The sequence below is a fragment of the Prionailurus viverrinus genome, chromosome D4 (genome assembly GCF_022837055.1).
Source record: "Prionailurus viverrinus isolate Anna chromosome D4, UM_Priviv_1.0, whole genome shotgun sequence".
NCBI classification, from domain to species: Eukaryota; Metazoa; Chordata; class Mammalia; order Carnivora; family Felidae; genus Prionailurus; species Prionailurus viverrinus.
This window is the reverse complement of record NC_062573.1, coordinates 81,127,954-81,146,103: the sequence shown is the minus strand read 5'-3', so window position 1 is coordinate 81,146,103 and position 18,150 is coordinate 81,127,954. Positions and strand designations below refer to the sequence as shown.

The 18,150-nt window shown below is 46.8% G+C and overlaps 1 protein-coding gene across 6 annotated transcripts in view; it reads left to right on the top strand.

The window, feature by feature from the left end:
• Positions 1-14,814, top strand: part of SPATA6L (spermatogenesis associated 6 like) — a 46,331-nt gene extending 31,517 nt beyond the window's left edge. For 4 of the 6 annotated variants that reach the window (XM_047831230.1, XM_047831229.1, XM_047831231.1 and 1 more), the window contains 6 exons: positions 1,141-1,243; positions 4,447-4,481; positions 5,234-5,430; positions 8,948-9,041; positions 10,378-10,480; positions 14,590-14,814. In XM_047831230.1, the coding sequence (XP_047687186.1) occupies positions 1,141-1,243; positions 4,447-4,481; positions 5,234-5,430; positions 8,948-9,041; positions 10,378-10,467 (519 nt within the window). In that variant the 3' untranslated portion in view covers positions 10,468-10,480; positions 14,590-14,814. Of the gene's footprint in view, positions 1-1,140; positions 1,244-4,446; positions 4,482-5,233; positions 5,431-8,947; positions 9,042-10,360; positions 10,481-14,589 lie in introns of all 6 variants that reach the window. The other 2 variants (XM_047831227.1, XM_047831228.1) reach the window with 2 other exon arrangements.
• Positions 14,815-18,150: the final 3,336 nt, after the last annotated feature.

Below are 18,150 nucleotides of genomic sequence, written 5' to 3'. Positions count from 1 at the left end.
TTGGTGTTTATTTTATTTAACAAATTCTTGTACAGCCTCTGCTATGTACCAAGCTCTTTTCTAAATGCTTTATACGTAGTAACTCTTATGGAGCCAGATTTCCTGATGGCATGTGACGTTCCTTTAAGCAGAAGCATTAAAATTTAGAGGACTTAATGTCGTGAAGACAGTAAATTCTAATCAATAAAATTCTGAAAGTAGAATGAAGAGTAACATTATAACCTGCCTTCTTGAAATTAAAAAAAAAATGGCAGAAATAAACAAGATAAAAAAAAATCCAGCGACTCTATGCCATAAGTAGTCTGAAGTAGTTAGTTCCCTCTTTCAAGTGTTTGGACCTGTTTACAGATTATGTTGCCCAGTCAGGATAATAAGGTCACCTTAATTAAAATCACGCAGCTGCCACTATTCTTTTTTTTTTTTTTTTTTTTTCAAGGATACAGGCACTCAGATTGGAAGGGAATGGGGAAGGCTGAAATGTCACCTTGTGATAATCCCCTGATTTCAGGGAGGATCCTACCTAGGCCAGCACTGCGTCCTGTTTAGGAACATGAAACTGTCCTGTTTTGAAAGATTTAGAAATAAACTTCACTTACTCGTTTCTGGGCTTGATCCTGAACCTGTGGTTAGAATATAATTTGTGTCCAACTTTATGCTAAGAGTTAGCTCATACCTTCCTGTTTAAGCCTCAGCGAAGGTAGGGACACACAGCTTCCTTTGTTGGGATAGCATTTAACATACATGGAGATATGATTCAATTTGTTCCCAACCTTTTCTTCTTTTTTTTAAATTATTAAAAAAAAATTTTTAATGTGTGTTTATTTTTGAGAGAGAGGGAGAGACAGAGCGCGAGCAGGGGAGGGTCAGAGAAAGAGGGAGACACAGAATCCGAAGCAGGCTCCAGGCTCCGAGCTATCAGCACAGACCCTGACGCAGGGCTCGAACTCACGGACGGCGAGATTATGACCTGAGCCAAAGTCGGACGCTTAACCGACTGAGCCACCCAGGCACCCCCCTGCCCAGCCTTCCCTTCTTACTTGCGTGGCCCGCAATTGAATGGGAGAAAGGCACTACAGGTAATGAGGAGAGGGTAACATGAGCTATGGTGGGTTCAAATCTTATTTCTTTCCTTTCTTTCAGGTGGACAGTGCGAAGCCTTTTGGTGACAATATTTCAGAGCTTCAGCCCCGGAAGTCTAGGACAAAACCCAAGTTTTCAAACTTACCTTTTCCAGGGAGAAGAGGTACTGGAGTTTCTTGTTATTCCTACAGATTCCCCAGTGGAATTACTGGGTTTCTCCTACAGATTCCCCATTCTCCTTCTGAATCTTCCTTAATTCTTTTTTTTGTGTGTGTTTATTTATTTATTTTGAGAGAGACAGCACGAGTTGGGGGGGATGGATGGGCAGAGAGAGAGAGAGAATCCCAAGCAGGTTCAGCACTGTCAGCACAGAACCCGATGCGGGGCTCGGACCCACGAACCATGAAATCGTGATCTGAGCCGAAACCAAGTCAGATGCTCAACTGACCGAGCCACCCAGGTGCTCCCTAAATCTTCTTTCATTCTGAAGCATCCCACGTTTTTTGGGGGAAAATCTTTGGCCTGATTGTCAAGTGCCGTCCAGCTGTGGAGCTTGCAGGGAAGGCGTTCCCACGGAGCAGAGGCCAGGGAGAGCTGTCCCCTTCCTGGTCCCCCTCGCTGTTGAAGGAGAATGCTCCGAGTTAGCACCGTCACGAGGTGGCTGTGCCGGAAGAGGGGCCAGCTTGTCCTGGTGGGACACCCTCAAAGGCACCCCACATAGCTAACAGAGGAGGCTCACCATTTCTCGAGATGGGAAAGAGCCGGGGGTGTGGGAGGGGATTGGTGGAGATCAAAGCTTTGCTTTACAAGAGGCCAGGTCAGCAAAGAGGAGCACCAGCTCCACCTGAAGCAGTTAGGTTAAGGCAGGGAGTCCCACGTGCAACTGTCAGGACCCTTCTGCATTCTTTTAAAAAATTTGTTTTATGTGTACTTATTTTTGAGAGAGAGAGAGATTGAGACAGAACATGAGCGGGGTAGAGGTGGAGAGAGAGGGAGACCCAGAATCCGAAGCAGGCTCCAGGCTCCGAGCCGTCAGCACAGAGCCCGACGGGAGGCTCGAACCCAGGAGACGTGAGATCATGAGCTGAAGTTGGACGCTTAACGGACTGAGCCGCCCAGGTGCCCCAGGACCCTTTTGCATTAAGGGGTTTTGAATTAAGTATTCTTAAATACTATTGAGGTCCCCAAAGAGCTTTTGTTTAAGTGGATGATACCTCTTAATAGTTAGCATATTAGAAATTGAAACTGAGAAATTTGTAATATACGAGAATTTTACAAGCACACGTTCCATTAGCCACGTAGAGTGGTGATGTCATGACACATCATGTAGCTTCGGGAAAATTCCCTCGTGCGAGAATGAGAGAAAGATAACTCGTGTCTTAGTATTATTAGAACGGTTTTGACTTTGCAGATCTCCTGGAAGTTGTTGGTGAGCCCTGGGGACACGTCCCTGAACCTTATGCTGAGAGTCACTGAGTTAATGCATCCCTTGGTGGCATGTACCTTATGATGTGGCAGCTCCCAAGGTCACGGCAGTGAAGTGCATCCATTCCTGAACCTGATAAAAATTCTTAGGCTTGCAGTGCTGGCCTATTTTCTTGACTCCTGGTGGAACTGGACCGAGGCCAATCCTGACAGCACATTCCCTATTTTAGGCTTAAAGGCTTATGCTTTTTAAGGGGCTACACAGATTCTTTTAGTAACTCAAACCAGTGTTCCTGGAACACGGTGACTGTTAGCAGCCGACCAAGGACAGAGTACGGGGTTTGAAGCAGAAAGTGCTTTATCACCTCTGACATTTAATTTAAGTCCTTTGGATTAAAAATCACCCACGTAGCCTATAAAAGCACCACTGCCTTCCCTATTACCGTGAGATCAGGCAACGGCAAGTGTCCTTTCCTGGAGATGACACGTTGGGCTTAATGCTGGCTCAGTTACGACAGGACTCTCATGCCTCACACTGGTCTCGGCCTCTCTGTCTTTTCTTAATCCTGGCAGGTGGAGAACTGAGGTTCCAGAGAAGTTACAGATTGTAGGGCACACCTACCTTTAGAGAAGACGTTCAGACCTCTGGGCTCTCAGATCCTTGGATTCCCTGTGGGTCCCAAGCCAGACCTTTGCTTAGGTCATCGGTCAGCTCATTCATCCCGGCCTAAGGCAGAATAAAGCAGCGGCTTCTCAAACTTGAATGTGCATTTGAATCACCTGGGGCTCTTGTTAAACTGTAGATTCTGATTCAGTAGGGCTGGGGTGGGGCCTGGGAGCCTTCTTTTCTTACAAGCTTCCCAGTAATAACAACGTGGCTGGTCCAGGGACTGCACTTTGAGAAGCAAGAGAACAGGGCAGGCCCCTTGTGAAAGGCAGTGATCCCAGCCAGTAGCAAGGGGTTTCTGTCAACAGGGCAGATTTGTGGCTATAGCCGTAATTGCCAGCTCCCGGCTCAGCTAGGAGTTGGGGAGAAAGGAACTTCTGGGACAAGGTAGTCACACACACCTGCATGCCGGGAAGTGGTGGCGATTACCAGTCTTTAAAAAGCCCGTTTCGTATCTTCCTTCTTACTGTCAGTGACAGAGGGACATCAGCAGTCCATAAAAAGCCCTTGTTACTGCCTAAGCCCCAAGTGCAGAGGGGGAAGTCACGGTGTCTTTGGCCTAGCCCTGCAAATACTCCTTCCAAAAGCATTTTTTTTTCTGACTTTGGAAGAATCCAGTTTAGTCTTGATTTTGCCTGTGTGTATTTATTACTTCACTTCCCAGCCATCCTTACCAGTCTCTGGCATGCGGTCTACTTACTCATGATTGTTTAGGGTAATCCTAATGATTTACACTTTGCTGCATTATGTTTTCCCAAGCTCTTGTCTATTCATTGTCCCCATTTAACAATCGTGTCTACCTTGGACAAGCATGCTGGAGAGTTGTGCATAAATAGGATCTCCACGTAAACCAGAAAGGAAGGGAATGGCAGACGCAGAGTATAATGAATTTTATATGAGAGTCACACGGTTTTCTTTTAGGCTCTGGGCAATTGGGCGAATATGAGTTTTGTTTTGTTTTCCAGGCTGCGTGAGGATTACTGAATTTACTGCTTCACTGTAGACCCTCCTTTGCCCTTTCCACGTCCCTGTGTACTGTCATTAATAATACAACTTCACCGGACCTCAAAAGGACGGAAACACTCAGAGATAGGATTACTGTGACTCAAGGGACGCATAAAAGTTGACAGTGTAATTTACAAGGGAGCGCTTAGATTCTTTAATAATTCATTCACGTGTCATAGTTTTGTGCTGTGGAGGAGGAGACCTAACAGCAGTTTTAGGGGTTCCCGGTAAAAATGAATCACTGAAACACCTGTTCCTCTCTCTTCTAGCTTCGTCTTTTGACAGCTTTGCTGCTAACATAAAGGTAATTGTAGAAGTAGCATTTGTAAATGATTTATTTCCAGCTTCTAATGTCGGTTATTGTGCGTTCCCCAACGAGGGGTGGAAAGGCTATTTCTAGCAAGTGCTGCTTGTGGAATTGCTGTAGATGCACTAGAGTTTAAGAGATGCCCAGGCGCCACTGTCCTCTTGCATTGGTCGCTCTGTTCCCCTCCTACAAGCTCTTTCCATTTGTGGAATGAATCACCAGGGTCGAACGCCCCAATACCTACTTTACCAGTTGGTATTTTTATTGCTTTTTTCCCCCAATCAAATACTTTTTATGACACAAAGAGGTGGCAAGCCACTTACTCTTGAAGTTTGGTTTGTCAAGGTGAAGGCTCACACTTGTACGTTACAACATGAAAATAGACGTAGGCAGAGGGATGGGATATACTGAGCTTTTGATGCCACGGCCTTTAAATATTTTATTTAAGAAATTGTATCGTTACCAAACCCGATAATCCCTTACCCTCTCAAATCAAAGTTCGGAGCATGAGTTTATTTTGGCTTGTTCATATGTGCCAAACGTGCAGAATTTTGGTTTTCCTTCCCTTGACCTTGACTCCTCAGCATGTTGGTTCAGTACCGCCTACTCCTGCCGTTCTTTTCCTGCAGGAGCTCCTTGGGGCAGGTACTCAATTAGCTTGCCCCCTTCCTCATCCCACCCACCCCCGGCTCTAATTAAGCAGACCAAAGCAAAATGACAGCTAAAGAATAATGCACATTGTCACTCAGGTTATCAAAGAGCCAGATGAACGGATTGTTTTAAGGAAAGAATCACCATCACCTTTAGATTCAAGTAAGTTTGGAAAACCGTCGCCCAGTTATGGTAACCAAGGGGACGCCGATTTCCACCGGGAAGCCTCATTTGCCACCTATCAGCCTTCCAGATCTTCTAGCCCTCTTCTGGATCAGCCCCTTCTCCGAGAAAGGTCAGCGGCCAGCACCCGTCTCTTCGTTTGAAGAGCGTGTTGTGGTCTAGTGGGAGTAAAGCCTGGTCACTTCACCAGTTGGCTTCCTGACGAGTGTTCAGCTGGTGATAGGAAAAATCACCATTTCTTTTCAAATCTTCCCAGAAGGAAGGATTGAGCTTTTTCTCTTGCCCGTGGAAAGCATATCTCATGTTTGTCGAAAATGGGACAGACAGCTAACTTGGCGTAGATACTATTTATCTATCCGTTTTTTCATCTTTCGTAAGTTTAAACCTTCAAGAGTTTGATTTCTTTCTTCTTTTTTTAAAATAATTTTTTAAAAAATGTTTATTTGTTTTTGAGAGAGAGTGAGAGACAAAGTGCAAGCTGGGGAGGGGCAGAGAGAGAGAGAGAGATGTAAAATCCGAAGCAGGCTCCAGGCTCCGAGCTGTCAGCACAGAGCCCACGGGATCTGTGGGGCTCGAACCCACGAACCGTGAGATTATGATCTGAGCCGAAGTCAGATGCCCAACTGAGCCACCCAGGCGCCCCAAGAGTTTGATTTCACCAGTAGAAAAGCACCCACTATAGAAAGTTGGGAAATTCCAGAAAAACAGGGGTGAAAAAAAAATCATCCGTAGTTCTGCCACCCAAAGACAAGAATTACTAACATGTAGGTGTATTCTCTTTCTTTCTAGACATGTTTTCTTGGTTTATTTATATGATTGCCACAAATAATAACCACCCCCCCCCACAATTGCACCTATCTGGTAAGCAGGACAAAATTGAGAGAAGAACCCATATTTTCCAAATTGTCCTCTCTGGTAAGATGACCAGCCATCCAGTTGGCCTGGGACTCTTCTGACTTTGGCTCTTAAAGTCCTGCATTCCGGGAAACGCCTTACTCCCAGCAAACCATGACATGTGGTCACCTTAATGCTGGGAAGTGGTGAAGATTATATATATATATATATATATATATTTTTTTAAGATTTTTAATGTTTATTTTTGAGAGACAGATGTGGCACAAGTGGGGGAGGGGCAGAGAGAGAGGGAGACACAGAATCCGAAGGAGGCTCGAGGCTCCGAGCTGTCAGCACAGAGGCCGACGCGGGGCTCGAACTCATGAGCCGTGAGATCATGACCTGAGCTGAAGTAGGACGCTCAGCTGATCGAGCCACCCAGGCTCCCCCTGAAGATAATATTTCTAAGACAGCTTTAAAAAAGGAATAATTGACATTATATTAGTCTCAGGTATACAACAAGCATCATGATTGGATATCTGTACAGACTACAAAATACTCACCACAGTAAATCCAGTATGCACCTGTTGCCATAGTTACAAATTTTGTTTTTCTTGTGATGGGGATTCTGGACGTTTATTCTTGCAGCAACTTTTAAATATGCAATATGGTAGTAACTCTAGTTGCCATGCTGTCTGTTACATTCCTAGGACTTATTTTATTATTATTTTTAATGTTTATTTTTTATTTTTGAGAGAGAGAGAGAGAGAAGGAGAGGGACACAGAGGGAGAGAAAGAATCCCAAGCAGGCTCCATGCGGTCAGCACAGAGCCCGATGCAGGGATGACATCATGACCTGAGCTGAAGTTGGACACTTAACCAACTGAGCCACCCAGGCACCTCTGGAAACACTAACACTGAAGACGTTTCTCCTGATCTCTGAGAACTTGCAACTTAGCAGAGGATGTAAAAACAAACGTGTACCGAGAGCTTTCTACAAGGCAGGACTTTGAGAATAGTGTAGACCAAATGTTATCAGAGTATGAAGCAGGAAGAAGGAATGCTTCATGGAGCAGGTGGTGTTTCCCAGGTGGGCCTTGAGGGGAGGGGATTGGATTCTGATGGAGTTAATGGAGGGGAGGGATTGGAGGTGAGAAGCCACAGGGCTCTGGCACCTTCTAGAAGTTAGAGCAGCTTGAGGGAATAGTGGGTGCCAAGGCTGAGGGTCTGAGGGACTGTGGAAGCCAAGCTAATGGAAGGCAGTGGGGAGCTTTTTCAAGTTCATTCTCAGGAGTTAGGACATTTGACTGTAGGATGATGGCTCCGGCTGCAGATCAGATTTTTATCCTCTACCTCTGGCGAATCAGCAAGTTCTGTGTGCCCCAAATCACTCTAAGTGGAGAACTTTGGAACTAATTAGACTATGAGTTTGTAGATAAGGCTGTGATCAACTGTGACAAAGGACAGCACAGTCATGGAAAGGCCATCTGGCTTGCCCAGCACTGTCCAGTGTGTATCATACATTAATTAAAGAGAATGATTTCAACATATTGCTAAATTTCTTAGGAATTTTTAGAAAACAATGTGTGTTTTTTAATCCTTGCATAGCTTTTTAAAAATATCTATTATTTTTGAGAGAGAGAGAGTGAGCACAAGCAGGGGAGGGGCAGAGAGAGAGGGAGACACAGAATCGGAAGCAGGCTCCAGGCTCTGAGCTGTCAGCGCAGAGCCCGACGCGGGCCTTGAACCCACGAACCGTGAGATCATGACTTGAGCCAAAGTCGGATGCTTAGCCGGCCGAGCCACTCAGGCGTCCCCCTCCCCCATCCCAATGTCAGACATTAACCAAATAATGACAAAATGTCACTGGGTGAAGTGCTATGAATGACGTTGAATGGACTTCAAGGGCACGTAGGAGGTGAGCCGGCTCCCTCTACAGGAGGGGGCTCAGGGGAGACTTTGCTGAGAAATCAGTGATTGGACTGAGCTCTGAAGAGGAGTCGGGGTTAGCACGGAGTGGGGATCGGGGTGGGAGTGGCAGCATTCCAGGCCCTAGCGAGCAGTGCTGGCGGGTGTGGAAGGGAGAAAGTGCCTCCTATGTGAGGAACCGAAAGGCACCCTAAGGTGTGTGGTGAAGTTTGGGTCTGCTCAGCCTAAAGTAGGTGAGATAAACAGTAAATTCCCGGGCCCAGTCGGTCAGGTTAAGCGTCTGACTCTTGATTTTGGCTCAGGTCATGCTCTCGTGGTTCTTGAGATCGAGCCCCGTGTTGGGCTCTGCACTGACAGTGGAGCGTACTTGGGATTCTCTCTCTCTCTGTCTCTCTCTCTCTGTCTCTCTCTCCCCCCTCTCCCTGTCTCTGTCCCTCCCCCACTCACATGCGTGCATGTATGCATGCCGTCTCTCTCAAAATAAATAAATAAACGTTAAAAAAAATCCTTGTGGTGGAAAACAATTGGGATTACGTTTCGTGTTAAACATTGGCGGATTAAATTTTTCAGCGTGAACGCAGGCTTTATTCTTTAGAGAGCTATCTGAAGCACGCAGCAAAGAAGAAGAGAATCCCTCACAGGCACCCACCCCCACACAGGCCATTCTCCACCCTGTGGTTTTTATTCGTCAGTGTGTGCATATGCATCGGGGTTAATAAGGACACCGAAACCACACTATGTGTACAGGTTGCCTGTTGCTGCTTTTTCTTGCCATCAGGCTGTAAATATCAGCCCACAGCGTTCTGTATTCTAGTATCCTTTTCAGCAGCTGCCTAACACTCTGACCTGTTTCATTTTCTGAGCAGATTCCACCTTTATTCTCAGTCCACTTGGAGGAAGATCCACGAGAGGGTGTGCGGTCTTCTGACATCCCACAGAGCTCAGCAACACCTAAACAAGGTAGGGCTTCTGGGAACACCTAATCGCTGACAAAGTTCCACGGGAACTAGGACTTACAGTCTCCGAGGGGGGTGTGTTGGTGGGGGGAAGATGGACATTAATCAGGCCACCGTAGAAATAAATGTACAGTTGTGACACTTACCAAGGAGGGTGCATGGGGTCCTGAGAGCGTACGAAAGGGGGGTATTGCCGTGGTTGGGAATCAGGGTGGGCTTCCCTGAGGAAGAGACACAGGAGCTTCCATCTGACCCATGAGTGCAGCTACTTTGCAGTTCAGCATGCACGGGGCAGAGGTCCTGCATCGTGAGGGAGCACGGTCCTTTCAGGGACTGAGGGAGGACCTCTCACCAGTCCGGAGCACAGTTTCTAACCCATAGTTAGATATACCCAGTACTCTGTCTACTGCGGAGTGCAGCACGAGCTAAGGGACCTGTCGCCATTTCCAAGGAATTCCAATGAGAGGTTAACAGTGCCCCCCATGGATGGATTTAATAACACCATGTAGTAGTTGAAGCGGTTGTCTTGAGTTATATAAACACTGGCATGTTCTAGATTTATAGGATGACACTCATAAATGAGCATTGGGGCACCTGGGTGGGTCACTTGGTTAAGCATCTGACCGGCTCAGGTCACGATCTCGCAGTTCGTGGGTTCGAGCCCCGCATCGGGCTCTGTGCTGATAGCTCGGAGCCTGGAGCCTGCTTCGGATTCTGTGTCTCCCTCTCTAGCTGCCCCTCCCCCGTTCACGCTCTCTCTCTCTCTCTCTCTCTCTCTCTCTCTCTCTCTCAAATTAATAAAAGCATTAAAAAATACAAATAAATATTTATTTTCATGGAGAGGGTTGTGAATTACTTTGCTTCTTCTCTGCAAAGTCATTGGCTTTGCTTTGTTAATTTCTAGTCTTTTTAAGGAAGGGAATCCTTTCAGAATGTAAAAAGAAGGAAAGGAAAGGAAAGGAAAGGAGGAAAGGAGAGAGAAGAAAAAGAAGGAAACAAGAAGAAAGTATCTGCATGTATTTACATATATAGTAAACCCCATGTATGGGGCATGCATGGGTCATAGACCTCTTTTTGTTTGTTTGTTTGTTTGTTTGTTTGTTTGCTTGTTTGTTTGTTTTAAGTAGGCTTCATGCCCAGTGCGGGGGTTTGAACTCATGACCCTGAGATCAAGACCTGAGCTGAGATCGGGAGTCATTTGCTTAACTGTCTGAGTCACCTAGGTACCCTCCCCACCCCCCCACCCCCCCGGCCTCTTACATGCAGAAGCACACATCTGGGTATCATTGATCTATATGACACTATGAGTAATGCAATTGCCAGGTTTGTTTTTGTTACAGGAATATACTATCTCTGAAACAAAGTATATCCTTGAAAGACCAAGTTACCCCCTGAAGAAATACCCAGTGCAGGAACAGAGATACTTTTAAGCGGCTGTCTTATGTAAGTGAGCAGCTTAAGTGCTGTTTCCTATTTTGATTTGCTTAATTTCCTGTCAACATGAAATAACTAGAAAATGTGGTGGACAGGAGACGGGGTGGAGACCTAAGAGCCATATTCTTCTTCCACGCGGTAGAACCACAGCACGCGTGTCTGTGGTCGGCTAGCCTGGTCTCTGTCTCTGTCTCTGTCTCTGTCTCTGTCTCTCTTTCTCTCCCCTCCTTCCCACCCTTTTATTTAATGGGACCTCTTTGAGCTCTAGGCTCTCTTTCCTGCTGTGGGGTATTTACACATGCTGCCCTCCATCTAGAATACTGCTTCCAGACCCTGCTTGGGTCACTTCTATTTATCCTTTGGTCTCGTGACCAAAGCGCTCTGCACTTTTCTCGGGAAAAGTATCCTTGTATCAGATCACCTTCCACTGTGGTTGGTGCTCGGTAGGTATCCCTTTATGAGTGAGTGTCGAACAAGGGGATGAGGCCAACTCTAGGATTCAGGTGTTATGGTAAGTAGTTGGCCATATGATGCAGTGAATTCTGTTCTTTTCCTCTCCTGCCTGGGCCTAGAATTAGAATAGCTCTTCCTTACAAAGTGCTTCCTGAGTGCCAGAAACTGGTCCGAACACTTTGCATGCATTAGATGAGTGAATGTCGGGGTGCCTGGGTGGCTCAGTCGGTTAAGCGTCCGACTTCAGCTCAGGTCACAATCTTGCGGTCCGTGAGTTCGAGCCCCGCGTCGGGCTCTGGGCTGATGGCTCAGAGCCTGGAGCCTGCTTCCAATTCTGTGTCTCCCTCTCTCTCTGCCTCTCCCCCGTTCATGCTCTGTCTCTCTCTGTCTCAAAAATAAATAAAGGTTAAAAAAAATTAAAAAATAGATGAGTGAATGTCTAATTCTCATAACAACCCTATGAAGTAGGTTCTGTCATTAGTCCCATTTCATAGATAGAGAAACTGAGGCGCAGGGAGGTTAGGTGCCGTGCTCAAGGTCACATGGCCAGTGGATGGCGTGGCCAGGAATACGAACATTCTGTGGCCTCCCGAAACCTAGATTGTGTGATAGGGGAGCCCTGGGGAGAAAGAGCAGAGCCCTTGGGAATCTGAGCAAAGTCTGTGGACGGTGCCCTTGAACATCTCCCTCGGGGATCCTGTGTTGTTGTATTATGTAGTCCCTAGCATCCTAGCAACATCAAAATGATTATGAGTCTTTTTAAACCATAAAGGAGTGTGAGATGATATGCTAGGTTTTCACAGTAGTTGGGCTCCAGAAAATCTGGCTCGAGGGTCACTCATGCTTCAGGGCACAAGTTGCTTGCCCACCCCCTCCCCCCCACCTCCAGGGCTGGCCAGGACTCACTGCCTTTAGCACCGAGGTGTGGGGAGGACAGCTCAGTAATAGCCCATTCTCCAAACTTCTACCCCAGAACGTTCTGCTTGGTAGATTAAAGGATAGATGCTGGGCCACTGAATCTCCAGTTGCCAAAATAGTCATCTCGGCATTTATTAGGCAGTTATATGGAACAGGGCCCACATAATTACCACCATGGGAACCATGCCCACATAATTACTGAATGCCAAGTTGTGTTGGCATCAAGTTCCAAAACCAGCTGATACGTGGATGCCGATGGGAGGGGAGAGAGTGAAGGGAAGAAAAAAAATGAGTAACTTCTTAGAAAGTGGGTTTCCTTTGGGGCATCTGGCTGGCCCAGTCCAGTAGAGCATGTGACTCTTGATCTCAGGGTCATGAGTTTGAGCCTCATGTCGGGGATGAGTTTACTTAAAAAAAAAAGAAAGATGGGCATCTGGGTGGGTCAGTCAGTTGAGCGTCCGACTTTGGCTCAGGTCATGATCTCGCAGTCCGTGAGTTCGAGCCCTGCATCGGGCTCTGTGCTGACAGCTCGGCGCCCGGAGCCTGTTTCAGATTCTGTGCCTCCTGCTCTCTCTGCCCCTCCCCCACTCGTGCTCTGTCTCTGTCTCTGTCAAAAATAAATAAACATTTAAAAAAATTAAAAAAAGAAAGAAAGAAAATAGGTTTCCTTCCAAACACAAGTTCCCACCCACTGGTTTGGAATAGTCTCGTAGGCCTTCTCTGGAAGTGCTCCATACCACTCCCCGATCACCCCCCACTGTTTGGGTCATGCATTCCTGGGGAGGCAGGAGTCCTGGAGGGCTGTGTCTGTGAAAGTGTTCATGCGTGCAAAGAAACACGGGTGACCTTGGCTCATCTTAAGCAAACAGGGCACTTATTACAAGGATGCTGAGTATCTCAGTGAATCTAGGGAGGATCCAAACAAGCAAGATCAGGCCACTAAAATAGGACGGCTAGAGTCCCCCCTCTGGGTCAGGAAGACAGTCCCAGAGAGGAGCATCCACAGAAGACCCCCTGGGCTTCCACTACCTGTCCCCAACCTTGATTTTCTCAAGGACCGTCTCCCGCTTGGAGACTCCAATTCTTATCGCTTGCCTTTGCCACTTCGGCTCTCTTGCTGTTGACCAGCTGTCCCCCTCCTGGGTGCCTAGTGATCTCAAGACTGGGGGAAATGAAACAGTCGACTCTTACCACAAAAGGACCAGCAATTCTTGACCCAGAAACAGTGAATCCAGTTGTCTGACAAGGGAACGGGTGGAAGAATCGGGTAGTGGGGGTGGGAATACATCTCTTTCTCCTTATTCTGGATGATTTGGGACTTGGCATTTTTGGTATAAAACAGATTATTCCTTGTATACTTCAAAATGGTTGAAATTTTATAAACCGTGAACATAAAATTTTGTGTTATGTGAATTTTGCCACCAAAAAAAAAAAAAAATCCCGTATACCACTCCCCACCCCCTAGTTCTCTTGGAATGCGTGCTTGTCTCTGTGTTTCGGTCCTTACCAAGTGTGTGAGCTGACTGTGTGTGTCTGGCAGGTGCTCACTGAGACTCCGCTTTCAAGGGCGAGCTTCCAGGGCTGTCCTCTGCGACGCCTGGTCTCTCAGGCAGACTGAGGCCCGCTGCCCTCTGCTTCCAAACGAACCTCCACTGAGCACTTCATTCCCGCAGCCACGTATTATAGTGGGTTTCCTTGTGAAAACCCTCCGAGGAAGGGGACAGAGACTGACCAAACGGCACCAGCTCCGGCCCACTGAGTTCCAGCACCATGGCCGGTCTGGAGCAGGGGCCAGTCCGCTAGGAATGCTTCCAGCCAGAGGGCGGGCAGGGAACCCAGGCCTCGTGTCCTCAGACACAGACGAGAACCGTAGCACAAAAACCTCTCTGAAATTAAAGAATAGGGGGGCGTCTGGGTGGCTCAGTAGGTTAAGCATCTGACTCTTGATTTCGGCTCAGGTCATGATCTCACAGTTCATGAGCTCGAGCCTCATGTCTGGCTCTGTGCTGACCGCCTGCTTGGGGTTCTCTCTCTCCCTCTGTCTCTGCCCCCACCCCCCCATGTGCCCTCTCTCCTCTCTCAAAAATAGACATTAAGAAATATTAAAGTGGGGTGCCTGGGTGGCTCAGTTGGTTAAGTGTCCGACTTCAGCTCAGGTCATGATCTCGCGGTCCGTGGGTTTGTGCCCCGCGTCGGGCTCTGGGCTGATGGCTCAGAGCCTGGAGCCTGCTTCCGATTCTGTGTCTCCCTCTCTCTCTGCCCCTCCCCCGTTCATGCTCTGTCTCTCTCTGTCCCAAAAATAAATAAACGTTAAAAAAAAAGAAAAAAAAAAGAAAAATTAAAGAGTAGCAAAATGGAAAAAAAATCAAGAAAGAAACCAAAAAAGGACAAAAGTTAATTAAAATGCTGATTTTTGGTCTGTCTCAGCTCATTAGGCCTCCAGGTCCTAAGACAGTGGTTGGTACAGCTCCCAGCCTCACTCTGTCTACACTGGGTGGGCAGGAGTCTGTTTACTCCCTGTCTCAGGGGCTTGTCCTCAAACTGATGTGACGCAGAGAAGTCAGATAACCTGCCCAAGGTCACACATCTGCTCGGTCAGGTTTTCCCTAACGTCGCCTCCCCCTGCACTGGGAATGTAGAGGGGGCTCAGACACCAAGGGATCTTTGGGAAGAGCTACTTGCCTAGATTAGGATTGAGCGAAATCACCGTCTCCTCCTTGGCGCTGATCCTTTGCCTTTTTTCTCAGGACCACGTGCCGTGCGCGACGTTGCCGGTTTCACAGGGGAAACTGGAGTGAGCAAAGAACTCACTCGAGTCAACTGACACATCCTTCGAGAAATGAACAAGTTTTTGTTATGTGCGTGGAATCACCAGTGTCTCACCCCCTTTACACCAAACCCTGTACTCACTCAGTCTTCTGTACCTAGGTCAGAGTCGTTGATTAAAAAGTGTTTCCAGTGTGGGGCTCGTATTTCCTTGTCAGGCTGGAAACTTTTTGATACACTTTGTGTGTGCGTGTGTTTTGAGCTTGAACGAGAAAGTAGCGGAGGGTGGGTGGCCGGTGCTTTTATTGGGAGGGCACCTGTAGAAATCGAACAGCTCAGGATGCCTTTGGAGGTGCTCCTCATTTGTGGCAGCTGATGTGTTCTTGAACAGTTTTTTGGTTTTTTTTAAATTTTTTTAATGTTTATTTTTGAGACAGAGAGAGACAGAGCATGAACGAGGGAGGGTCAGAGAGAGAGGCAGACACAGAATCTGAAGCAGGCTCCAGGCTCTGAGCTGTCAGCACAGAGCCCGACGCGGGGCTTGAAATCACAGACCGCGAGATAATGACCTGAGCTGAAGTTGGACGCTTAACCAACTGAGTCACCCAGGCGCCCCAGTTTTTTTTTTTTTTCAAGTTTATTTATTTTGGAAGAGAGAGAATCCCAAGCAGACTCTGTACCAACAGCACAGAGCCCCGTGTGGGGCTCGAACTCACAAACTATGATATCATGTCCTGAGCCAAAACCAAGAGTTGAACGCTTACCAAACTGAGCCACTCAGGTGCCCCTCTTAAAAAGTTTTCAGTTTTTCCTTCCTTCCCCTTCCTTCCGCCCCTCCCTCCCCCTTCCCCTGCCCTCTCTCTCTCCTTCCCTCCTTCCCTCCTCCTCTTCTCAGCTTACATTTTACTTGACCTAGAGGAAGCTGCTGTTTACAGGAATAACCCCATAAATCTTCCAGGGAAAAATGGTCAACTTGATTTTCTCTTTTTGGTAAACCTGGGTTTTGTTGTGTGTTTAAAAAAAATTTTTTTTTCAATGTTTGTTCATTTTTGAGAGACAGAGTGCAAGTGGGGGTGGGGCAGAGAGAGAGGGAGACACAGAATCCGAAGCAGGAGCCAGGCTCCGAGCTGTCAGCACAGAGCCCGCCGCGGGGCTGGAACCCACGAGCCTTGAGATCATGACCTGAGCCGAAATTGGATGCTTAAGCAACTGACCCACACAGGCACCCCTGTTTGTTTGTTTGTTTGTTAGTTAATGTTAGGCTTGATTTACATGAAGTCCACTGAAAACTTGGGAAGAGGGGGCTTTATGTCAGGAGAATTCAGATCTGGCTCTAAAGGGTCACTTTCTAGGACACATTTGCAAGAGGAGGCTAATTTCTTTGGATTATAGTTTAAACCATCCTCTCACTTTACCTCCCTCCTCTGTTTCCAGCAGTGCTTAATAAATTTCTATGAGGAACAAAATCTTCCTCAAATATTTCTCTGAAAGAGCTACTTTAAGTAAATACATTCTGCAAATATGACCGCCAAAACCACATTTAAAATCAGCTAGAAGGGCGCCCTGATGAAATGCTCACACAGTGTTAAGGAGCACCAAGAGAACACGGCCGGGATGATGTGGGACTAGAGGCTCATTTGTCTTCATGGGGACAAGCCCAGAGCCGAGGGGCCTGGAAATGAAAACCTCGGTCTTTCCTTCACATTATAACCTGGCATTTTCCTCTACCATACCCTAAATCTCTTTTAGTTTTTACAGGATTCGGCAAGAGTCAAATTTCCTTTTCTTGTTATGACCACAGGAATTGGTTTGTGTTAGGTAACTTAGGAAAACAGCATTAATAATTAAAGGAAAATAAGGCCTACAGAAACAATAAAACAAAGCTTGTTTATTCTCTTCGACTTTCAGCCAAGTAAAGGTGTATATGTTACAACAAGCATTTCATTGACCTTTGGAAAACAGCCAACGTACTTAAAATTACACCTGCTTCTGTATTCTGGGTGTGTCTGAGACTTAGAGCTGTCAGTTTGTTACTTTGACGTCTCACGAGTCATCAAAAATAAAAAAAATACTGTGTTACACGAAGGCTGTGGCAGAATCCTCAGAAAAGGATCACTTACGAAGTGTGTCAGCAGCTAGAGGAAATCAGTTCTAGAGAATTGGTATCTCATGGCGGTTCCCTCTCAGACACACACGGTGACATTCAGCGTTCAGTTTCTCTGAAATGGTTTGAGCATGACTCCTTGATTCCATTTAGGGACAAGATTTTCAGGGCGCCTGGGTGGCTCAGTCGGTTAAGCGTCCAACTTTGGCTCAGGTCATGATCTTGCAGTCCGTGAGTTTGAGCCCCGCATCGGGCTCTGTGCTGATGGCTCAGAGCCCAGAGCCTGCCTCAGCTTCTGGGTCTCCCTCTCTCTCTGCCCCTTCCCTGGTTGCATTCTGTCTCTCTCTCTCCGTCTCTCTCAAAAATAAAATAAACATTAAAAAAAAAACCTTCATTGCCCATTCTTATTTAAAGTTTGTTTTGTTTTGTTTTCAGATCAATCTTTTTTCTCAGCTAATTCTATTGTTTAAATTATTCTTATTTTACCTTTCTATTTCTCAAGGAATTATTTCCATTTTGAGGAATCCTATTGGGGCCAGGATTGCACTTGAGGTGTTTTGCTTTTGGAGGATGTAATAATGTGAATAGTTTTGTGACGGATTGAGATTTCTTTGGGAAGACCTACGTCATCAAACATGATACAGATTCCCACCTGTCTTGCTTCAAGTTCTTATTCCTATTTTGACTTTCACAAAAAGTCAAAGCCTGGACCGTAGTTTACAAGCAGGTTTGATGGGGTCTGGGTTTGCAGAGGCTCCTGGGAAAATCTCCTTGGGGGAGCCTGGGCCACCCCACGCAAAAGTCACCGCACAAAGAGGTATTTCCCTAAGGTCACCTGGCTGACCCAAAGTTAGCTGAAACGTACAGACCCTGCATTATAAATACTATTTTTTTATTAAAAAAATTTTTTTTAATGTTTATTTATTTTTGAGACAGAGAGAGACAGAGCATGAATGGGGGATGGTCAGAGAGAGGGAGACACAGAATCTGAAATAGGCTCCAGGCTCCGAGCTGTCAGCACAGAGCCCGACACGGGCCTGAACTCACGGACCGCGAGATCATGACCTGAGCCGAAGTCGGCCGCCTAACCAACTGAGCCACCCAGAAGCCCCTATAAATACTATTTTAAAGATGAGAGTGTACATGGTGTGTTTGACATAGAAGGTGGTTGCTTTTATACGGGGAACCGCAGAGGTTTGATGAGTTGTGCATGCAGGTTGACCTGGCCCCTGAGTGCTGCTCATAATGGCCGTGACTCTACTCGATTATTCCATTAACAGAGCCCTCTGGCCTCCGTGCGGGCAGCCCGAGGAAAGCGCTCTGGCCCATGTGTGACCGATGAATCTTCTGGCACAGCTGTGCTTCTCTGAATAGATGACCCAACCCAGCATTCCCTGGGGACTTGCAGTTCTTGGCGAGGACCCCCTCCTCTCTTCCC